This window comes from Ipomoea nil, unplaced genomic scaffold (genome assembly GCF_001879475.1).
Source record: "Ipomoea nil cultivar Tokyo-kokei standard unplaced genomic scaffold, Asagao_1.1 scaffold1034, whole genome shotgun sequence".
Lineage (NCBI taxonomy): Eukaryota > Viridiplantae > Streptophyta > Magnoliopsida > Solanales > Convolvulaceae > Ipomoea > Ipomoea nil.
The window spans coordinates 1227945-1253400 of record NW_017617462.1 but is presented as its reverse complement, the minus strand read 5'-3'; the positions used below and the strand labels follow the sequence as shown (position 1 = coordinate 1253400).

At 37.7% G+C, this 25456-nt stretch overlaps 1 protein-coding gene and 1 non-coding gene across 2 annotated transcripts; both read left to right on the top strand.

The window, feature by feature from the left end:
* The first annotated feature begins 18784 nt into the window (after positions 1–18784).
* On the top strand, positions 18785–18856 carry TRNAT-UGU. The gene has a single exon. It is a non-coding gene; the product is annotated as a tRNA-Thr (tRNA).
* Positions 18857–24427: 5571 nt separating this feature from the next.
* LOC109180748 lies at positions 24428–25243 on the top strand. Its single transcript, XM_019330458.1, has one exon. The coding sequence runs from the start codon at positions 24428–24430 to the stop codon at positions 25241–25243; it is 816 nt and encodes a 271-aa protein (XP_019186003.1).
* Positions 25244–25456: the final 213 nt, after the last annotated feature.

Below are 25456 nucleotides of genomic sequence, written 5' to 3'. Positions count from 1 at the left end.
TGGTAGTGGTGATGGTGGTGGTGATGGTGACAGTTGACGATGACGGTTGTGGCAGTGGTGGTGGGGGCGGCGACGGATGTGGCGGTGGTGGTGGTGGCGGTGGTGCTGCTGGGTGGTGGTTCTGGTGGTGGTGGTGGTGGTGGCGGTGGCGGTGATGGTGGTGGTGGCGGTGGTAGTGATGGTGGTGTTGGTGGTGGCGTCGACGACGACGGTGGTGAAATATGATAAATTTATATATAGGATAATAAAATTAGGTTAAAGAAAGGGGTAAAAAAGGAAATAGATTCTAAAATCTATTCCTGAGCGCTCAGTAATAGGCTAATACCAGGGGGGGCCCTAGTAATAGCTATTACCTTATTTGAGGTAATAGGCTATTACCAGGAATATTATTCCTGTTAATAGAAATGGTTACCAAACAACGGAATAGGCCTATTACTGGGAATGCTATGCCATTCCCAGCCTATTCCGTGAACCAAACGGGCCATAAGGAATGGACTAAGAATAATAATATCGTAGCTACGAATCGAATCTTGGTGTATGGATTGAAGGTTAGGACCACAAACCACTAAACCAACTAGGATTTAGTGAACCTAGAGATTGTGACACCCCGAAAATCCCATCCTTTAAATAGGATTAATCCCAATTCCTTGGTCAATTGATTTAAGTAAAAAAGGAGTACCTTTAGCTTTGATGTTTGTACCTAAATCTTTGGAGTCTTCCTAAGCCTTTCTAGGAAAAGTAAGGGTAAGATGGTGTTTTCTCCTTACTTGGTCTTGAAGCCTTACCCTACCCAAACCTAAAGTTCATTCCCTCACTATAGCAAGACAACTTTTCTCTCCCTTCTCTCTAAGAAACTTGCCTTCTTCCCCAAGCCAAGAAAGACCTCACCCAATCTTGCAAAGATTCATCCCAAGATCCCACCTTTCTATCTTCCAAGCTTAGGAAAGGGTGAGATCTAAAGTTATTTAGTGTTTTTGGTTAGCGTTAAGATGTCTTTATCTAAGTTTGGTGTTTTCTTGTGGTTTGGCTTGTGTAAGAAGGTTGTGAGGAAGAAGCGCTTCCAAGTAGGGCTTAGGAGGGTTGAAAGGAAGAAGGTTTTGGTCTACAAAGGTAACCCATGCTCTACAAAACCTATTTTATACTTGATATTGATGATTCTTGACTTTTATTGATGATTCTTGATGATTGTGAGTGATTTGATGCATGATCTTGTGATAATGCATGTTTAGAGCTTGTACCTAGGTACTTGAATGTTGTTCTTTGATCTATTCTTGGGTTCAAGTCATTTCCTTGTTGTATGTGAGATTTGGGGTGTTTTGGACTTGAACATGACCTTGGAGATGAATTTCCCCGAAGGGAATTAATTGTTGCACAGGTGTTCCCTGCGGGTGGAATGGAGGGCGGATGTCCACCCGCCGCCCCACCCACGGGTGGAGAGTTGTACCTGGCGGGAGGTACCACGGGTAGGTACCCACCCGTAGTTCCACCAGCGGGGTACACTCTCGGTGGAATGTCGGGTGTTGTTTGTCTCGTGGTTCCATATTTTGGTATGTGATGTTTTGACATCCTTTTGTTGGATCGTTGAGCTTTTGGGTGTCTTCTTGATGTTTCGTATGTCTAGAACGATGTTCTAAGTATCCATGTTAGGAATTGGTGTCTTGAATCGTGCTTATGGTTCAACTTTGTGATTCGTTGGATTTATGTGAGTCCTTGAGGTTCGTTGGAACCAATTTGGTTTACCCGTTTGATGAGCATGCTAGATATGTTGTCTTTGATAATAATATGTGTTGTTTGTCCATTCCTTTGAGGATTGACAACTTGTGTTGCCAATCGTGTTGATATTGGATTGAAGTCCATTGTTGTTGTTGAGTATTGTTTCATGTCTATCATTGAAACCTCTTGATGGATGTCTATGATGTGATCTTGTACATTTGATTGTATTCCTTGTTGATGTTTGATTGGGCTACCGTTGAGCCTCAATCCTCTTGATGATGACTATGTATAACTATGAATGAGATTGGTGGTAATATTGTTTGAGCTTTGCTCACGAGATCGGTGGTAATGTTGTGTTGTGTAATGGTACCCTCGTGTACTGAGAGATCGGTGGTAATACTATGAGATTGGTGGTAAAGATTAGTGGGGGACGAAGGTCCCAGGCGGAATAAGGTTGGACTCAGAAGTACAGCGTGGCACTAGGAGGTAACGGATGAAACAGAAATAAGGCCGGGGGTAACCATAAGGTTGGAACAGGGCATAAGGTTGGAATGTGAAACTTATCATTATGTGATTGTTGTGTTATTGCTTATGAACATGTCTGTTGAGAACTCTACCATTAAGATGGTAAGTTGTGGTCCTTGTTGAGTATGTTGCTTGTGATTCTTGTTGAGTATGTTGATTGTGGTCCTTGTTGGCTTGTGTATTGTGGTCGTTGGTCTTTGTTGAGAGTGTGGATTGTGTTCCTTGACATTTCTTCTTTTGGCTTTGAAATGATATATACTGTAATCCCTTGTCTCAAACGGTTTTGAATAAATAAATAAATAAATAAATAAATATATATATATATATATATATATATATATACTTAACGCGTATTGGTGGGTTACCAGCATCTCTCGCTGATGGGTGTTATCCCTATGTCTTTTCAGGTTATGATTAGCTTGGAGAGCGTGCTAGTGGATCTAGTTAGCGTAGTCTTGCCTTTCCTTTCGATTAGTTCTGTGGGCATGTGCGCCTTAGACTGCTGTTATGTTATGATGATTCTGTTAGACTTAGCCTGTGCACCTGTAGATTTTATGGGTGTGGCATAGCACTTTCTCGATTAAGAGTTTTGCTTCCGCTCGTTTGTGATTAATGATTAGATTGTTTATCTCTTATTTAAGTTTTTAAATATTGGTAAAATCGGGGGTGGTTACAGGGATGATCTTCAAGGGGAGGTAAGGGTGTCTTATATATTGATAAAGACCTTCCGGATGGTTGACAAATGTACAACATCGGCTTGACTTCAATATTGGCCATAAACGTGTTCCCTCACTAGTCACTACCTGGATGTCAACAATCTCCACAGGGATAAATAGAGCGTCCTACCTTTTTGTACATGATATCTTGAGTGTTTTTGGTGGTTAGTTCTTGCTTAGGTTGTTATGCTGGAGGTTATGGGTTCGAATCTTGTTGGTTGACTTTTGTTACCCTTTCAACTTCTTGGGCCACCATTATTCTCTGCCACCAAAATGAGCCAATGTCAAAGTCTTAAGTCCCCCATTCTTTGACGTGATGGGCAAAGAAAGTATAGAAGCTTTTCCTCCCTTTCGGATAGCTTGGTGCCCGGTTCCTGTAGTTCTCCTCACATGCTGGTCGATTCCCCCAAAAGGTTCCTTTTTCACACTCCAAATTTTGGATGATTCCAAGAATTTATCTAGGTGAAAGGGTGGCTATCTCTCTCGGGGGAGAGAACGGAGAAATCCCAAATGACTCAATATATCTGACAAGTCGGACTATATATCAATCCACGATGCATCTTCATCTCTGGGATTTTGGAAAGGTACTTTTGGAACACCAATAGGCCTAAAATGAAAAGATCTCCTACTTTAAATTTAAAATTTCACTTTGATGGGGAAACATAAAAACAAAAAATAGGGTTCTTGGTATAAAAGGCTTTTCATCTCTTTCGGATAGGCTGGTGCTTGATTCCTGCAGTTTTCATCACATGTTGCTCGGTTCCTACAGTTCTTCTCACATGCTATTCATCAGGATGACTTAGTTCTCACACGTACCTTGCAAGAAAAAAAAAAAGAAGAAATTTTTGTCGCCTACCCATCATGTGAGCTCACTAATACACCTCACCCCAATGGGTAACTTGGCGGTCCATCGAGAAGCTAAGCGAAATATATCAGCTGCTGAGATGCGAGATTGGATGTATCGACCGCCGCGAAACGGAATAAGATATGTTGAACGCTAAGAAGCAGGATAGAAACATGACCGACCGCTAAGAAGCGAGATAATAATATGTTGACCACTAAGAAACGAGATAAAATAGATGTTGATTACTGAGAAGTAGGATAGAAATATGTCGACCGCTGAGAAGCGGGATAATATGTCGACCATTGAGAAGCGGGATAGATATCTATCGACTGCTAAAAAGCGAGATAGATATATGTCGATTGCTAAGAAGTAGGATAACAATATGTCGACCGCTAAGAAGCGGGATAGAAAGATATCGACCGCTGAGAAGAGGGATAGAATTATGTTGACTGCTGAGAAGCGGGATAATAATATGTCGACTGCTGAGACATGAGATAGAAATATGATCGAGCGCTGACAAGCGGGATAATAATATGTCGACCATTGAGAAGCGGGTAATAATATGTCGACCGGTGAGAAGCCGGATAGAAATATGTCACCCGCTGAGGAGCGGGATAATGCATTAACCACGATTTCTCTCTCTCTCTCTCTCTCTCTCTCTTGCACGTTGGATTGTGTACCTTACCCTAATGGCCCAGGTGAAGATTTGCACACTAGGCTGCGTAACCTTGCTTAAAATCCCGATTGAAGATGTGCACACCGGGATGAGGGTCGCACCTTGCAGGCCCGAGCGAAGATGCATACAGGCCGCCTACTACGCCTTGCGGGCGCCATACAAGAGATGCGGGCCGCCTACCCTGTCTTACAAGCTCAATACTTTTTATTTCTCCCTTCTTTTTTTTCTCCTTAGCTGCCTACCCTTTCTTGTAGGCCCAACCATAATCATTTTTTTCCCTCTTGGGCCTCCGGCCCTGCGTTGTAGGCCCAGTACTGAAAATGAAAGGGGGGGGGGTGTGAAGAGTAGTTAGAAAACTGTTGGTCCCGATAGGGTGGTGAAAGTCTAGAGGGGGGGGGGGTGAATAGACTTTCAAGCTTTTTCAAAATAAATAACTCTTTGGTAACTTCAACTCTAAGTAACAAGTAAATAGAGTAAGTTTAAACTGCACAGCGGAATAATAGAGTGTAAAGAGTTATGCCCAACCAATAATTTGAATACGCATGTAAGATAGGTACAGATGATATGTAAAGTGACAGAGATATCTTGAATATATAAAGGAGATGGTTCACTCAATATATAATAACAATATTCAAGATTGTAAATAAATATCGTATCACGTCGATCGTGTAACGAATGTTACATGGCAACACGTCAAACTTGCTTAGAATAATTCAATATTTAAGCTCGAGAAGTTTGAGTCTCATGCATACGTGAAAACACAATAAACCCGAATGATTAAGATTAACTGTGAATAGTAAACGGGTTAGTCGGATAAGATAGATAGATAGAGCAAATTATGTAAGTGCGGTATGTAAATGAGAGAGGCAATTTATAGTGGTTCGGAAGTGGCGTAATCTTCCTAGTCCACTTTTCTCCTTTCGCGTCTAGTAGAAATTCACTATTTTTTACACACAGTTACAATAGTGAATAAGCGCTACACAAGCACTTCTTTCGAATGTTTTGCACACAGCTACACCCAACTCCGAGTGTCTCGCACACAGCTACACTCAACTCCGAGTATTTCGCACACAGCTATACTCAACTCCGAGTATTTCGCACACAGCTATACTCAACGCCAACTAAGTGTCTTGCACACAGCTACACTTAGCAACTACGAGTGTTTTGCACACAGCTACACTCACTAGAGTATTTTGCACACAGCTATACTCTTTCTACAATTACAAATACAAAGGTAATTGTTTCTCTCTCCAACTAGATTTGAGACTATTTAGACTAAGTCTCTAAGAATATTTGAGCACTTGCACTTTTCGAATTTTGTTTATCAAATATATCCGTTGAAGTGGGATAATTTTGATATTTGAAATTTGAATCTTCATAGCCTGATATTGTTGTCAACTTGCCTCACAAAATCCCATTGTGCTCTTTAGCACACATTGTGCTTGTCCGAAAATCCCATTGTGCTCTTTAGCACACATTGTGCTTGTCCGAAAACTTGACTTGTAATAATAAGCCCCTGAAGGGAATTGATCCCAGGTGTGATCGTTTTGAGTAAGGACTTCTACCATTTCGCCGTTAGGCTCATCCAGTCATTCTTTGCAACCCCATTCCTTTATGTTTTTTTCTCGGATGAATACTTGTAGGACCAAAATTAATTTCTCAAATTAATTTTGTTCTTCCTATGGTAGATTCCTTTTGACTCGATATTCTGATTTATGATGCTTGTACTAAAAGACTTAAAAACCAAGGGGATCTAAAGTACATTTGGCTCATCAAAACTTACAAAAATATTCCTATCAAAAACAATAAAAAAATGTTTTTTAATTACCTTCTCGAGTTGCTTTCGAATCCAGTAACATTTTTTTTCCAAGTCCCATGATGTGTTTTCCAAGCCATGGTACAAAATGAAGCTGAAATTTGTTTTATTACCTGCTCGGACTACCTACCTAGCTTGCAAGCTCATTTTTGTCTTATTGTTTGCTTCAGCATTTCCTGTCTAGACTGCGGAGTTTCCAACTCGCGTCGGGACCACTTATCATGTCTGTTGGTCCACTACAAAGTCCATTTTTGTTTTTGTTTTTTGGCATCTTGCTTAGCCTGCAAGCCTAATCATAAATATGTGTTAACATTTTTCCAATTTAGAAATTAATGTTTTCGCTTACCTCCTCGGGTTGCTTACAAGTGCACCAAGGTACTGTTATTCGGTCCAGGGCCGCTACCTAGCTTGCGAGCCCTTAATGGTCGGGGCACCATCTATAATCTCATCGATGGGCTCCTCGCAAAAGGGTTCGACCTCTCTCCATGACGAGTTCCCTCATTTCAGCCCTAGTTGCGGCCTCAGGCCCCTTGCACTATTGTGACAACCCAAAATTTTATTTTATAAATTCGGTTTAAAGAAATTCCCAAATAGTCGTTTTTCACTCTATAAAAATTTTTGAGATGTATTTGGTGTTTGAATAAATTATTTTGGGTTACATTTAAAATAAATTCAACACCGAAACTTATTTTAATTCAAAAATCCTAAATTCTCGGGTACATTGCGTACCTAGTTTTTGATCCGAAAGTCAATCTGAGTGAAACCGAGAGAAATCTGAGAAACCTAAACTAAGTGGTTGTCTAGAAAGTATTTTTGAAAAAATGCATTTTTTACCCCAAAACTATTTTAAAACCATGACTCTAGACCTTGGTCCATGATGCTTGGTGAACCACTAGACTCCACCCTGCCTTGTCTGATATTTTAAGGAGTCAAGCCAAATTTCCATTTTGCCCTCCACCAATCATTGGTGATTCTCCTAGGGTTTAGAGCTCTATAAAATGAGATGTTTTCAGCCATTGTCTCTTGATTCCCTTCCTTGTCTTCCCCAAACAAATGCTCTACAAGAAAACACAGTAAGTTTTCCTAGCCTTCCACTTCTTCAGCTCCCTGTTTTCTATCTCTGAGACTTTAGTTTTAAGAGTTGTTGTGTGGCTTGTTTGAGGTGTCTAGGAGGTGAATGAGGTGTCTAGCTTGGGAAGAAGGAGGAATCCCAACAAGAAGGAGAACAAGAATAGGTATAACCCCATGGATCCCCAATCTCTTTTTGGCTCTATGAAGCCACTGTTATATTGTTAGAAATGAGTATAAATGCTTGAATATTGTGTGTTTGAGCTATTATATGACTTGTTGATGTTGTATAATGTGTTGGTGATGATTTGGAAGTGGAATTTTGTCTGAAAATGCTTTACAGGTGAAGAAGAATTCTCTGGTGCACAACACAGTGTGCACCAGATAGAAGTCACGGGCCTAGCCAACGGCCCACGAGGGGAGCCGAGGCTAGAGCCGTGACAGGACGGCCCTAAGGCACGGCCCTAGGCAAGGGCCGTGGGCCTAGGCCGCTGCAGAGGCGGTCCCAGGCAGCGGGGCTCCTTTAGCCCCGCCGCAAGCTCCGTGGGTTTTGTCTGTGCAATGGCCGGGCCCTTTGTGGCTCAGCTACGTGTCGTTTCGGACAGGGTGTCACGGGCTCTTGTGGCTCGATACCTTGGGGCCGACATGACGCACATTTGGACTTTGATTTCGTTGAATTTGGATTAGAAATGAGCATTATGTGATTGTTTTTGTGAAGCAATTGAGTTACAGTAATGTTATTTGAGAAGCATCAGACTTAGTTTTGCCCATGTGAACTGCTTGATATTATTTGATTGTTAAATTGGGAAGCATGATCATTAATTGATTAAGTCTTGTTCGAAAAGTATGCCTAAGGAGTATGATATGATTCATAGAGATTATTTGTTAAATTCCAAGTATTGGAGTGTTCAGAGAATGTTAGTCTTGAATGTTATTATCCAGAGAATGAGTTTAAATTGAGCAAGTTGAGTTCCAAATGCATGAGAATTATTTGCTAGTATTTGTCAGATTATGAATTTCAAGCATGATTATGTGTCCTTTGAGAGTTCACAGTAATATATAGAATTGAAGTATGTTGTACAGTAAATTGCATTTCAAGCATGTCATGTTTTAAAAGTGCATAAGTGGCCAACGTGTGCCTAAGTATTATTTTCCAAAACTCAAGAGCATGTGGAAGATCCTTACCTTGTTGCATTGAGAAGTTGTAGAGATGTGACATGCATAAGTTTGCTGCATGAGATATATATATATATATATATATATATATATATATATATATATATATCAGTGAGGTTTTGGAGGACCCGTTGGGACTATGTCCTTTCGGAGTAAAAGAGAAAGTAACGGACATTGCGATCCGACAGAGTTATCAAGTAACGCGGCGTATTCCCACATTACACGGTTAGAGACTTCCCGCCAGGCTTGGAATCCTGGTTAGGGGGTGTGCACACTAAAAGTACGATACCTGATTCCATAGAAAAAGCAAGCAAGATAGAAATATAAAGATCAAAAAGAGTGGTTCTGTGGGCGAGTTGAGTATGTGACCGGCTAGATTGCCGAGCTGGCTAGGTCCATTCACGATTTGTGAAGACCTACCTCCCCACGAGTTAGAGGTTTCGTAGTTACGGATGTGGCGGATGCACGAGATTGCACCGTACGCTAGGGCTTCGCTGCGGCGGAGTACCTACCTCGCACAAGAAGAAAAACGAGAAGTATGAGAAAGTTTGAGCAAGAAAGAAATCGAGTCAAGAGACTCAAGAGAAAGAAAGCGAGTCATTGTGACTCTAAGAAACCTCCACAGAAAAGTATTCTATTTATAAACGAGTGTATAAGTATACTTATCCTATAGCATCTTATTGCATTTGAGTATAGTATTGCACGAGATTGCATTCGAGTATCGTATTGCACGAGATTGCATTTGAGTATAGAATTGCACGAGATTTCATAATGAGAATGTTTGCACTAGATTGCATATTGAGAATGATTACCCGAGATTGTATATTGAGTATGATTGCCTTAGTTGCATATTGATGTATATCTAGTTTACATTATGAGAACTTGAAAGCATGAGAATAATTTCTTATTGTTTGATAGCATGAAATTGCTTGTTAAGTTATGTGTTAGCATGAGATTGTTATTGATATGTTACACAGGATTGAGATTTGCTATGTTATGTATGTAATGGTATGGGCATGTTGTTAGGTTTGATATCGTTGAAGTATGCTCATTTGATATTTTAGGTTGTGAGCATATAGAAAGCTTTGTGGTTTATATTAAGGTTTTGTCTAAGTGATTGAGATTGCTTAAATTGAGAATGTGAATCAAATGTTTTTCCAAAGTATATACTGTAGTATTTTACAGGGTTGAGTGTGGTTATACTTAGCTTCGTGCTAACAGGTGTTCTCTATTTTTCTATTTGCAAAACACCTTTCAGGTGGCCCAGCGTTTGAGAGATGTTCGAGTTAGACTAGTTTAGTAGATCTAATAGTCTAAACTCTTGTTTTACCTTATGATGTCATGGATGATGGTTGTAGACTTATGTTATTTATGTTTGGTGATAGACACCGGGGTGTTTTTCCCCAAGTGACTTAAATGTAGTAAATTTCGGATGTTAGTTTGACTTGATGTTTAGTTTTACCTTTAGCCTGTGCAATCACCATGGGAAGGTGGTTGTGGCGGTGACATTCCCACTAAGTTTGTTAATTATGTTTGATTTTCCGCTGCTTAGTTTATCTTAATTTGGTTTTAGATCTTTAATTAAGTTTAATAAAAGTGGGGTGTTACAATTATGGCCTCCTCCTAGCTCGTGGAGTGTTGAGTCGGGTAAGGAGATGATTTGCTTGATTGTTCGGGTCAGTAGTCGGCTATGGGGCCTAGTTGGGCTGTGCCCCACACTATTGATGGGCAACCCACATGATGATGACGTTAGCTGTCGCCCACGAAAAAGATTGTACACTAGGTCCGACTCATTCCTGAAAGACCTCGGTTGGTTCTACCGACAATAGCTTCTCTTCCAATGGCTACAATACCTCTTAGATTTCTCTTGTCTTTCGGACGAATTACTGAGCCTCACGAACTTGACCGACCCCCGCCTTGTCCGCTAAGGCACTCTTATGAGTCCGAGGAACGGGTGCCTTATATATTGTTGAAGGCCTTCCGGATTAATGACAAATGTACAACATCGGCTTGGCTTCAATATTGTCCATACATGTGAATCCCACTACATGGATGTCAACGATTTCCACACAGATAAATAGAGCATCCTTCCTTTTTGTATGTGATATCTTAAATCACTTAGGTGGTTGGTGCTTTGGTTGTTATGCTGGAGGTTATGGGTTCGAACTTTTTTGGTTGACTTTTGTTAATATTTTGTTTCCTTTCGCACCCCCTTTCAACATTTTGGGCCACCATTCTTCTCTGCACCCTCCCCCCCTCCCCCACCTCGGGCCAAGACCTTTTCAATAAAATGGGTCCCGGTCCCATGTCCTCAGCACTAATAATAATAATAATAATAATAATAATAATAATAATAATAATAATAATAATAATAATAATAATAATAATAATAATAATAATAATAATAATTATTATTATTATTATTATTATTATTATTATTATTATAAAAGAATATATAAACTAAACTAAGGGGTACGAAACAACTCCCTGTTGGTCTCGAAGGGTTGGGTTAAGTCTAGAGGAGGGGGGAGGGTGAATAGACTTGTATACTTTAAAACTTTTTCAAAATCTTTTAAGTCCAAGAAAACATGAACACGAAATAGGTTTTAATGCAAAGTGAACAACGAAATATTTTAAACCCCTTTGTCTTGCACATTTTTAATCTTGTAAAATTACACGTTTGGTTGGTTATGCTAGAGAGAGAGAGAGAGAGAGAGAGAGAGAGAGAGAGAGAGAGATTTGATTTTTATAATGGTGCGACGGCCAAACCCAACCACCCAGCCTACTCCACTCTTTTCCTATAACTCGTATGAGGTTTACACTATTATCGTTTAGTACAAAAATGAGCACTTGAGCCTTGATCACAAAGTCGACTTCGAGTCTCTAGGTTTTTCACAAGTATACACCACTTGTTACTCCGTCTTTTACTATTTCTCGAAGTAGAGAGTGTTGCTTGATCACACAAAAGGTTAGTGATTCTCCACCTGTGGTAGACTTAGCTTGGCTAGCTTGAGATCTTTTTTATGATCGCAAAAGTCTTGAGCATGATCTTGGTTTGTAAGCTCTTGAGATTACTCTCTCATTTGTTGTGGGTTTGAATACTTGTTTGTTTTTTCTCTCTTAGCAATTCTCAGTTAACCAACACATCTTTCAGCTTCAAGTGGAGGTATTTATAGACCCAACGTGTAATGACCCGTGTGTATATATTATATATGTTACTTTTGCTCAGATTTTCAGTTATTGTCTCTACTGTTGGTGTTTGCTTTTTGCTTTTTGCATTGCACCATTTTTCTCGGCCTTTTTGGGAAATAATCTTTTTTGGAAAGTGCACCTAGGACTCCTTTGCCTTTTGTAACATTCTTTGAGCACCTACTGATTTTGAGGTTGTTTATTGTTCGTTCAAAAAATTTCCGAAAAGTTGATCTGTAAGGTAACCTTTGAATTTTCGTGGTCAATCTTTCGTATCATACTTCAACAACCTTTCGAATTTGACTTTCCTTAGTCAATCCTTTACTATTCGTAAAATAACTTTTTGCTTTAGTTAACTTTTCGATTAAGGTTGACCTTCCACTTTTCGGTCATTGGACCTTCCAGTCTTCAACTCTTCGTCTTCAGCTTTTCAGTCTTTGGTCTCCAACTTCTCATATCTTTAGCTTTCCGAAACTGACTTCTCGAAGATTAGCCTTTAAATTTCGAAGTTACTATTCGAACCTTCCTATACTAAATTATCCTAGGTTTACTTTCCGGTCAATAAAGTCCATCCTCTAAGTGAACCTTTCGGATTTACATTTCAAAAATACCCCAGTCTAGAAAATAAAAAGAATTGGGAACATAACTTTTAAATGTGTTTGGTATCACTAAAATCTATCTAACACGTATTACTAACACTACCCTTAATTTATAGCTACTTCTTCCACATCGGTGGCTCCCTATATAAGGAGCCTTAAGGCTCCACTAATATTTGCTAGCTCATCTGATTTTCCCACATCATATGGGCAAGGCATGAGGAGCCTTGGGCTCATCTATTAAAGGAGTATCAAGGCTCTTTAAGGAAAGCATTGAAATTGTTACTGTTTTTTTTTTTTTTTTTTTTAAATAATGAGTGTTTTGGAGAAAGATTTTTTTTCTTCAAAATGCTAACTCCAAACGTTGCAAAATGAAGTGTTTGAGATTTTAGCGATTTAAAAGAAAAAAACTGCTCCTAACCACTGAATAACCAAACCAAGATTTTGTTGTTTTGACTTACTCAAAATGTAAAAAATGGTGGATCCTTCAAAATTTTGACAAGTCCGTCATTTACCAACCCATTGACCAAATAGAAGGATGAAAAAGAAATGAAAAAATCATGTTAATTTAAACAAAATAATCTTGTTTTGAACTAGGATACACAATAAAAGTTCTAAATGAGATCTTTTAAATGATACCCATATTAATATTTTTTTTTCAATCATTAAGTCACTACTATAAGTTCATTAAATGTTAACTACGTTTTCATTAGTCACTATTCCAAGTTTACAATTGTATGTTAATTAAGTCACCAGTTCATATTCATTAAATCACAACTACTACAGATTCATTAAACTATTACTACTAGTTCATTATTACAAAGGTTCATTAAATTGATACTACTAATTTATTAAGTCACTACTCTATGTGTGTGTGTATGTGTGTGTATGTGTGTGTGTGTATATATATATATATATATATATATATATATATATATATATATATATATAAACATATAAACATAATAAGCGTAGATGAAGGTTATACCTTTCATTTATGTCTGTTTTTTCGTTAATTTTATGATACATTATGCTATAAGTGTTATACTATACAATATTTTGGACAAACATACCCCTACCGTTATAACTTCCGTTATCTTTTCCATTATTGCTACCATGCACATGCACCCATCATATATTTTCTTATTTTCAATAATAATAATAATAATAATAATAATAATAATAATAATAATAATAATAATAATAATAATAATAATAATAATAATATATTGGGTTATATGTTAGTTATTTCTTAAAATATTAATATTAAATTTATAGGAATGTTTTACATTATTGTTATTATTATTATTATTATTATTATTATTATTATTATTATTATTATTATTTACATTAATTTAAATATCTAAAATCTAAATAAATTTAAAATTTTAATATAAAATATTAATATTAGGCACTTACTTTTTGCTCATCGCGCATAAGAAATACTAGTGTGTGTGTGTGTGTGTGTGTGTGTGTGTGTATATATATATATATATATATATATATATATATATATATATATATATATATATAGTCGAGTTTAGGTGCGGTCGTGCCTTCCCGTGCGGTTAGTGCGGCTACTCCAATAGTTATACAAATATGCACCAACAATGTTAGGAAATGCATAACAAAAAAACATGCACAAAAAAAAAAAAAAACAAAACATGCACAAATTAGGTACGCATCACCAAAAACGCAGCATTAGATACGAATAAAGCACCACATAGTGTTTGAAAATGCACAATTAGGGTGTGGGGATTTATGGTGCATTTTTTTGGATGTGTTGTGCGTTTTCTCGTGTATTTGTGCATTTCATTGTTGTGCATTTTCCTAACACTATTGGTGTATTTTGTCAAGCGGCTGCACGACCGCACGGGAAGGCTCAATCGCATGTGAACTTTTGTGTGTGTGTGTGTGTGTATATATATATATATATATATATATATATATATATATATATATATATATATATATATATAGGGAAGGGATCAAGTGCGGGTGGTGCTTCAATTAAACACACAAACAAGTATACAGCGCACTTTAAGTACACAGCAAACGCACATTAAACACACAAACAAAATACATTTAGAACACAAACTCACGCACCTTAAGCATAAAACTCATGCATTTTAAGTACAACCAGTGGCGGAGCCACTTGAGAAAAGGAGGGGGCCTTGGCCCCCCTCACCAATTCTTTTTTATTTTTAGTAGTTCTATAGTATTTTTTTTTTTGGCCCCCTTCCCCAAATATTTGCTATTTTGCTCCCCTCAAAGCAAATTTAAAAAATAAGCTTTATACTATTTGTCTTTTTACTTTCAATCCCAATTCTCAAACCATTTAAACTAAACTGCAGTAGAACAGAGCTCACGACACAGTTTGGATTTTCGCAATTCGCACTTCAGCCTTCGCATTAATCGTATGCTCTTTTTACAATTTCAAGCTCCAAATCTACATGTAATTTTCAAATTCTTGAATGCATTTATATTTTTTAAAGCATTTGAATTTTTGTAATTTTGTATAACACTCAACCTTGATACAAATAAAGAATTAAATAGAGAATTGTTAGAAAAGATGGTAATTGTTAGAATTCTGAACCCAAACAGCTATTTGGGGAATGTTATTTGTCAATAAGACAACACTATATTTTACTTGAACACAAAAGATGATAAAAGTTTATTCAGTTTGCATCACAAAGCTTGCTGTGGACAGTGGATTGCTAATTATGCAACTGGACAGTGGATTGCTATTATGCAACTGGACAGTGGATTGCTAATTTGCTATCTAGTTAGCTTTTTAATTTGCAAATAAAATAATTACAATTGTTCTTATTATAATAATAAATTATCATTTTGCTACAAAAATCTTTAAATTTCTACAACTTTAATCTTTGTCTATTTATTTATTTTGTTCATTTTAGTTAATTGAATTGATGATATGTCAAAAAATTAACAGGAAGATTGAGTTGAAATGAAAAAGACACAAAGGATTGATGTTTTCTTTAAAAGAAAGAATTCTCAAGATTTAACATCTCAAATAAATCCATTTGCAAGTTGTGAAACTGTCAACATAACTGTGCCGGATTTTGATGCTCAATATATTGCAAGAAGAGGAAGGGATACGCATCAGCAAGATGAATTAACAATTGGATGTCATTACAAAGTTGATATTTTTAATGCGATGATTGATTCTCAGTTGCAAGAGTTGAGCAATAGGTTTAATGATAAAGCAATGGAGTTAATTATTCTCAGTTCATCATTAGATCCAAAAGGGATCTAACAAATTGTGATTGGCCCCCCGCACCAATAAATCCTGCCTCCACCCCTGAGCACAACCCTCACGCATCTTAAGCACAAAACTCACGCACCTTAAGCACAAAAACGCACGCACCTTAAGTTTTAATAACAACTCACATTAAGTACACACTCACGCACATTCAGTACAAAACTCACGCACCTTAAGCACAAGACCCACGCACCTTAAGCACAAAACTCACGCACATTAAGCACCAAACTCATCCACTTTAAAGTTTCAACAACAACTCACATTAAGTACACATTCACGCACATTAAGCACACAACTCACGCACCTTAGGCACAAGACTCACGCACCTTAAGTACAAAACTCACGCACATTAAGAACTACACACTCACGCACATTAAGCACAAACCTCACGCACCTTAAATACAAGACTCACGCACATTAAGTGCAAAACTCACGCACATTAATCACCTGCACAACCGCACGGGAAGCATTCACCCGCATTGAAACTTAAACATATCCTTTATATAATAAAGCTATATGGTTTGGGAAATATTTAATGTTACAATTAATGCAACAACATCCTTTATTATTAAAAAAAACACAACATTTAAAAAATAAAATAGCTATATATTATATAATCATATAAAAAATGTGTTCAATTAGAGTTTAAATTTACACCTACAAAATTTGAAATTTGCTTTCCAAATGTAATTATCTTAGTTATTATTCGTATTGTGAAAATTATAATATAGATGAAATACAATTAAGAATAAATCGATGTAATTATGTAAATTATCTCTATAAATTTATTTGAATATGCACATAATTAGAGATTATATTAACCATACAAAATTATAATTATAATTTTAATTGTAATTTTGTATTCTATAAAAATAATAAATACTTGACCAATGGAAGCTCAAAAATATTATTATATTAAATAATTTAAAATATTTTAGTTTTTCTATTTTTTATTTATATTTATAATAACATAATTTTTTCCCGTGCATCGCGCGGGTGAATTACTAGTGTGTGTGTATATATATATATATATATATATATATATATATATATATATATATATCCTCCTTTATATAATAAAGCTATATGGTTTGGGAAATATTTAATGTTACAATTAATGCAACAACATCCTTTATTATTAAAAAAAAAAAAAACACAACATTTAAAAAATAAAATAGCTATATATTATATAATCATATAAAAAATGTGTTCAATTAGAGTTTAAATTTACACCTACAAAATTTGAAATTTGCTTTCCAAATGTAATTATCTTAGTTATTATTCGTATTGTGAAAATTATAATATAGATGAAATACAATTAAGAATAAATCGATGTAATTATGTAAATTATCTCTATAAATTTATTTGAATATGCACATAATTAGAGATTATATTAACCATACAAAATTATAATTATAATTTTAATTGTAATTTTGTATTCTATAAAAATAATAAATACTTGACCAATGGAAGCTCAAAAATATTATTATATTAAATAATTTAAAATATTTTAGTTTTTCTATTTTTTATTTATATTTATAATAACATAATTTTTTCCCGTGCATCGCGCGGGTGAATTACTAGTGTGTGTGTATATATATATATATATATATATATATATATATATATATATATATATATATATATATATATAAAGTCACTATTGCAGTTTCATTATATTATTACTTCAAGTTCATTAAAGCACAATTATATGACCATTAATTCTGCAAGCTCATTAAGTCATTACTATAGTTATCACATAATTATTCAAGCAACATATTAAAAGAAAATATATTAATATGTGTGTCGTTTACAAATTCTTAATGAGATATTTTTAACAATATATTTTTATAATTAATTTTATTTATACAAAAATAAAGAATAATATATTTAAATGGTAATTATCGAATTGATGCCATTTTGATGAACGTAACCTACATTATTGTTATAATGAACTTACGCTCATATTTTTTTTTTTTTTGAGTAACTTACGCTCATATTTGATACGCCTAAATTACTAATGAACATACAATACTATTATAATGAACATGGGTTCATGATGCAGTATAAACATGGCCCATGATATAATATTTCATATTTTCCTATTTACAATACTTGTGTGATTATAGCCAACTATAATGGTTGAATAATCATTGAATGTGAATGAAAGATGCAAAAATTTAGAGGAATTACTGGGAAAAAAAAAAAAATATATATATATATATATATATATATATATATATATATATATATATATATATAGGGGCGATCAAGAACAGTCATGTTGTTAGGTGTGGTAATATGGTCAATTACAGGCCATTAGATTAGATAGATCCAATGAATCACATTAATCAAGATTCTTCTAGTATTTTCGCGCACGTTCTCCTACCCAGCGAACGGTAAAGGTAAACTCGTCATAGGGCACCGGAATAAGGGAAATCACATTGTTGTATGTTTTATTTGTGTAATTGGTGCATTATAAGCCTTACTCTGTTGTATTTGTAGAATCCCATTGGTGCCAAGTTCAGTTGCGGCAACGCCTTCCCGTGTGGTCAGTGCGGCGACACCAATTGTTATATAAATATACACCATCCATGTTATGAAATGCACAACAAAAACACATACACAAATTAGGTATGCATCACCAAAAAGGCGTCATTAGATATGAATAAATACACCATACAGTGTTTGGGAATACACTATTGGTGTGTTTCATTGTGGTCTGTTTTATTACACTATTGGTGCATGTTTGAGGTCCAGATCTGGACCTCAGTTGGATAGCCTGGCTGTCCGATTGTCCTCGCTGGACAGCCACGGTTGTCTGTGAATGGGCAGCCACCGGCTGTCCTCGCCGGACAGCCGATGGCTATTATCTTTTTTTTTTTTTTAAATTATAATTATTTTATTTTATTTATTTATTTTTTAATAATTAATAAATAGGTAACCTGTAAAAAAAGCTAATTGAACAAATTTAGTTGGTAGATGGGCCTATTTGACACTTAATTTAGTTCGTGGTGGGAATTGAGCACTTCGCAGTAGTAGATGGGCCTATTTGACACTTGTGCCTTTATTTTTTTTGTTTTTGTTTTTGATTTTTTTTTTTTTGGGTGATGAAAAACAACTTTGGTACTACACATAAATAATCTGTTAACTCTAGCTAAATAATATGCTAATTTGTTCTTGCCCTTATAACTCAGTGGTAGAGCGTCAGTCTTGTAAACTGAAGGTCTGTAGTTCGATCCTGCATGGGGGCAATTAGTTGATGTTTGGGAACATAATATTCTAAATTGCTAACTACAAGCCTTATAAAATTAAGGGAAAATTGCACTTTTCATCCCTAAGTTATAGGGTAATTGTAGAATTCGTCCCTAAGTGTTGGTCATGCTCACTTTTTGTCCCTAAGTTATCGTTGGCATTGCACTTTTCGGCCCTGAGTTATAATGTAATTGTAGGATTCGTCCCTAAGTGTTGGTCATGTTCACTTTCTGTCCTTATGTTATCATTGACGTTGCACTTTTCGTCTCTGAGTTATACTATAACTCTAAGGAATGGACTAAGAATAATAATATCGTAGCTACGAATCGAATCTTGGTGTATGGATTGAAGGTTAGGACCACAAACCACTAAGCCAACTAGGATTTAGTGAACCTAGGGATTGTGACACCATTCCCTAGGGATTGTGACACCATGAAAATTCCATCCTTTAAATAGGATTAATCCCAACTCCTTGGTCAATTGATTTAAGTCAAAAAGGAGTACCTTTAGCTTTGATGTTTGTACCTAAATCTTTGGAGTCTTCCTAAGCCTTTCTAGGAAAAGTAAGGGTAAGATGGTCTTTTCTCCTTACTTGGTCTTGAAGCCTAACTCTACCCAAACCTAAAGTTCATTCCCTCACTATAGCAAGACAACTTTTCTCTCCCTTCTCTCTAAGAAACTTGGCTTCTTCCCCAAGCCAAGAAAGACCTCACCCAATCTTGCAAAGATTCATCCCAAGTTCCCACCTTTCTATCTTCCAAACTTAGGAAAGGGTGAGATCTAAAGTTATTTAGTGTTTTTGGTTAGCGTTAAGATGTCTTTATCTAAGTTTGGTGTTTTCTTGTGGTTTGGCTTGTGTAAGAAGGTTGTGAGGAAGAAGCGCTTCCAAGTAGGGCTTAGGAGGGTTGAAAGGAAGAAGGTTTTGGTCTACAAAGGTAACCCATGCTCTACAAAACCTATTTTATACTTGATATTGATGATTCTTGACTTTTATTGATGATTCTTGATGATTGTGAGTGATTTGATGCATGATCTTGTGATAATGCATGTTTAGAGCTTGTATCTAGGTACTTGAATGTTGTTCTTTGATCTATTCTTGGGTTCAAGTCATTTCCTTGTTGTATGTGAGATTTGGGGTGTTTTGGACTTGAACTTGACCTTGGAGATGAATTTCCCCGAAGGGAATAATTGTTGCACAGGTGTTCCCTGCGGGTGGAATGGAGGGCGGATGTCCACCCGCCGCCCCACCCACGGGTGGAGAGTTGTACCTGGCGGGAGGTACCACGGGTAGGTACCCACCCGTAGTTCCACCAGCGGGGTACACTCCCGGTGGAATGTTGGGTGTTGTTTGTCTCGTGGTTCCATATTTTGGTATGTGATGTTTTGACATCCTTTTGTTGGATCGTTGAGCTTTTGGGTGTCTTCTTGATGTTTCGTATGTCTAGAACGATGTTCTAAGTATCCATGTTAGGAATTGGTGTCTTGAATCGTGCTTATGGTTCAACTTTGTGATTCGTTGGATTTATGTGAGTCCTTGAGGTTCGTTGGAACCAATTTGGTTTACCCGTTTGATGAGCATGCTAGATATGTTGTCTTTGATAATAATATGCGTTGTTTGTCCATTCCTTTGAGGATTGACAACTTGTGTTGCCAATCGTGTTGATATTGGATTGAAGTCCATTGTTGTTGTTGAGTATTGTTTCATGTTTATCATTGAAACCTCTTGATGGATGTCTATGATGTGATCTTGTACATTTGATTGTATTCCTTGTTGATGTTTGATTGGGCTACCGTTAAGCCTCAATCCTCTTGATGATGACTATGTATAACTATGAATGAGATTGGTGGTAATATTGTTTGAGCTTTGCTCACGAGATCGGTGGTAATGTTGTGTTGTGTAATGGTACCCTCGTGTACTAAGAGATCGGTGGTAATACTATGAGATTGGTGGTAAAGATTAGTGGGGGACGAAGGTCCCAGGCGGAATAAGGTGGACTCAGAAGTACAGGGTGGCACTAGGAGGTAACGGATGAAACAGAAATAAGGCCGGGGGTAGCCATAAGGTTGGAACAGAGCATAAGGTTGGAACGTGAAACTTGTCATTATGTGATTGTTGTGTTATTGTTTATGAACATGTCTGTTGAGAACTCTACCATTAAGATGGTAGGTTGTGGTCCTTATTGAGTATGTTGCTTGTGAGTCTTGTTGAGTATGTTGATTGTGGTCCTTGTTGGCTTGTGTATTGTGGTCGTTGGTCTTTGTTGAGAGTGTGGATTGTGTTCCTTGACATTTCTTCTTTTGGCTTTGAAATGATATATACTGTAATCCCTTGTCTCAAACGGTTTTGAATATATATATATATATATATATATATGTATATGTATATATATATATGTATATGTATATATATATATATATATATATATATATATATATATATATATATATATATATATATATATATATATATATTATGTTACTTAACGCGTATTGGTGGGTTACCAGCATCTCTCGCTGATGGGTGTTATCCCTATGTCTTTTCAGGTTATGATTAGCTTGGAGAGCGCGCTAATGGATATAGTTAGCGTAGTCTTGCCTTTCCTTTCGATTAGTTTTGTGGGCATGTGCGCCTTAGACTGCTGTTATGTTATGATGATTCTGTTAGACTTAGCCTGTGCACCTGTAGATTTTATGGGTGTGGCATAGCACTTTCCCGATTAAGAGTTTTGCTTCCGCTCGTTTGTGATTAATGATTAGATTGTTTATCTCTTATTTAAGTTTTTAAATATTGGTAAAATCGGGGGTGTTACAGGGATGATCTTCAAGGGGACGTAAGGGTGTCTTATATATTGATAAAGACCTTCCGGATGGTTGACAAATGTACAACATCGGCTTGACTTCAATATTGGCCATACACGTGTTCCATCACTACCTGTGTGACACCCCGTAATCCAAATTAAATTAAGGGATTAATTAAGTAATTAATCCTAATACAATTGGTAATTTAATTCCTTAAATTCCTGAAAATTCAATAGTCGGGGACTAGTAATTGACAAGTCAACCCAAAGTCAAAAGTTGTACCTAAAGCTTTGTGAGTTGTTCCCTTGTTCCCTTACACATTTCATCTTAGTAAGGGTAAATGAGACATTTCCTTGGCAATAGTCTTTCAAGCTAACCTAGGAAGACACATTTCATTTCTTCAAACACTCTCCAAGAGAAAAATCATAATTAGCTCTCTCTCTTCTCTCTAAAAGCTAGTTAGCTTTCTCTCCAAGCCACACCTAGGGCTACCAAGATCTTTCAAGTTTGCTTTCATGATTCTACCTTTCATACTTTTGAGTATCTAGGAGGGTAAGATCTAAGCTCCTCTTGTGTTTTTAGTGTTTTCTGAGGGTATCTTTTTATAAGGGTGAAATCTTTATGTTGTCTTGGTGTGTTCTTGAAGTGGGTGTGGAAAGGGAACCTTGTTGGGAGCCTTGTCTAGTGTTGTAAGTGAAGGACAAGTCTTCAAGAGGTAACCCATGCTCTAAAAAATCTATTTTGCTTACCTATTTGATGATTCTTGGATTCTACATGTGATTTTGCTATGAAATGTGAGTGTTTATGCATTGTCTTGTGAAAATGCATATCTAGAGCTTGTATTTAGGGTTCTTGTATGCCATTGCTTGGCTATTCCTTTGATTCAAGTCATTTTGTTGTATTTGGTGAGATTTGGCATGTTTTGGACTTGAATTTGAGCTTGGAGTTGAAAATCCCCGAAGGGATTATTTTGATGTACAGGTATGTACCCGCGGGCGGAACGGCGGGCAGTGGCCTACCCGTCGCCCCACCCGAGGGGGACAAGATGGCTTGTGGGTATGTACCCGCGGGTGGAGGTCTACCCGTGGGTCCACCCGCGGGGTACATATGGTGGTTGTGTGGGGATTTGTTCCCCGTGATTCTGTTGATTCGGCATTTGGTCTTTTGACTTCTAGATATTCTTTTGTGGAACTATTTGAGTGCCTTCTTGATGTTCCGTATGTGTAGAACTATATGGTACGAATCCATGTAGGTTTTGGTGTCTTGAATCATGCTAAGTGTTCAACATTGTGATTCGTTGAACCGTGATGAGTCTTGTGTGTTCTTCGGAATTATGTTTGGTTTACTCGTTTGATAAGCATGCTAATTCAGTGTTTAAATGCTAGAATGTGTGTTGTTTGTACCTTCCTATCGTTGATGATAACTTGTGTTATTCATCGTTGTTGTTGGATTGTGATCCATTCCTTGATTGAGTATGGTTTCATATCTTCGTTGTGATCCGTTGATTGATTCCTGTTGTGGTGTGGTGTGTGTTGTTGTACCTGGATTGCACGATTAGTGGTATGGGACACTAGTCACCAAGGTACGGCAGTGGTCCTCGTGGTGGTGGCCATGACGCGATTACGGAGTTTGTGACCTAAGTGATGGGTTCACGTATTTCTTGGGTGGCATGTGTTGCCGTGTGTGTGATCGGTATCCTCGTGTACTATGAAATCGGTGGTCTTGTTGGTGGTCGTTGGTGGGGGACGACGGTCCTAGGAGGGAAAAGCTTGGACTTGGATGTACAGGGGTCTTGGAGGTAATGGTTGGAATTAGGCATAAGGTTGGGGGTAGCCATAAGGTTGGAACCGGGCATAAGGAAGGCATCTCAATTCGTGATGGGTGATGTCACGAAGGCTTGTGTAGCCGTTGTTGTGTATTTCTCTATTTGTGACGTGTGATGTCACAAAGGCATGTGTTGCCGATGGTTGTGTCTTTATTCTCTTGTGTTATGCATGTCGGGTGTTAATCTACTGTGTGATGGTAGATTATACCTTGACCCGTTCATGTGAGTCGTTAATGCTTCTTGTGGTCTTGGGATGTGTTCCCTTGTCTTTGTTGTGAGTGCATGGAGTCTTGTGTTTGACTTCTACTCTTGGCTTTGAAATTTATATATACTATATCCCGTTTTGCAAATGATTTTGTATACATATAAACTATCTACATATGATATTTCACATGTATTGGTGGGTTACCAGCATCATTCGCTGACCGGGCGTCGTCCCTTATTTTATGTGTTTCTTTCAGGTGATGAGTAGACGAGAGCGCGGTCTAGAACCTGTTAGTTTAGATCCCTTTGTTTTGATATGTTGTGGTATGTGTGCCAATGTTAGACATTAGTACTCCTGTTCCTGAATGAATTTAGATTGTGGATTTATGCAGATGTTTCGCCTGTCGTTCACCTTTGAGTGGACGTGGCATAGAACCCTTATTTCCTATTTATATAATCTCTATTTCGTCTTCCGCTGTGTATGGTGTTTGGCTAGTTATCTGCATGTTTAAAGCTTAATTTAGCATGGAAATTAGGGGGTGTTACAGTTGGTATCAGAGCCTAGGTTGATAAAGTCTAGACTTCTAAGTGGCTAAGTGTGGTATGAGACCTTAAGGTGACCGTAAGAATCTAAGTGTTAGACTTAGGATTCTTAGGACGCGCGGGGAGTTGAGCGTTGTTTACAGTTGCTTGCTTGTTTGTTGTCTTGTTGTTAATCGTGTAGTTTTTGTAGAAGCTTGCGATGCCTCCTCGTCCTCGTGCGCGTACGCCGGAGACCCCGACGAATGAGCAGCTTGCCCAGAACCTCCAGCAGTTGACGCTGACGATGCAGATCCTCTGTGAAGCTTTGCTGCAGAATAACAATCCCGTGCCACCTCCTCAGCCTGCTGGGCATAGGGACATGGGGCGTCTCGTGTCGGGTCACAGGCTACCAATCTTTGCGGGTGAGGAAGACCCGGTTATCTTGGAAGAATGGATGAGAACGTTTGACAAGATCTTCTCGGTTGTCGATTGTCCGGAAGAGCGAAGAGTAGAGCTTGCAACGTTCTACTTCTGTTTTGAGGCCGATCTATGGTGGATGCACGAGGGCCCAGCTTGCCTTGAGGAGCCTGAGTTTGGATGGACCGCTCTAAAGGATCGAATGCGCGAGAGGTTTTATCCGGCACATGTTAGAGCTGCAATGTATGAGAAATTCCTTCATCTCCAGCAAGGATTGTTATCGGTGGTTGAGTACCACAAGAAGTTCCTAGAGCTTGCGCGTTTCGCCCGGATGATTGTGCCTACGGAGCTCACCAAGGTCGAGAAGTTTGTAGCTGGCTTGAACTACGAGGCACGGAAGGCCCTAACCGTTAGTAGGCCGAGTTCTTTGAAGGAAGCATACCTGAGTGCCGCGGATCTGTACCGTGTTCAGCAGTTGCAGCGAGGATCTTATGAGCTTGCAAGGAAAAGAACCGAGAGTGGAGGCTCTTCCAGCTTCAAGAAGCCTAAGTCGAGTTTCCAAGCTAAGAATGCATCATCTCCAACCCAAGGACCCAATCGATCGGAGCATGGGAATTAAGTCAAGACGTTTGCTTGTCGTAGATGTGGGAAGGTGCATGCTGGTCAGGACTGTCATGGTCAAGCGTTCCGGTGTTTTCGTTGTGGAGACAGGGGTCACAAGGTCGCCGAGTGCCCTCAGCAAGCCAACCAAAGGGCGTTGCCACCACCCCCAGGAGCCGGAGGAGCAACAGGAGGTAGTTCGAGCCGTGGAGCAGCTGGGTCTAGGCCGTCA

Excerpts from the sequence above, each read along its gene's own strand:
- LOC109180748 (XM_019330458.1), top strand. The coding sequence starts at position 24,428 with ATGCCTCCTCGTCCTCGTGCGCGTACGCCGGAGACCCCGACGAATGAG.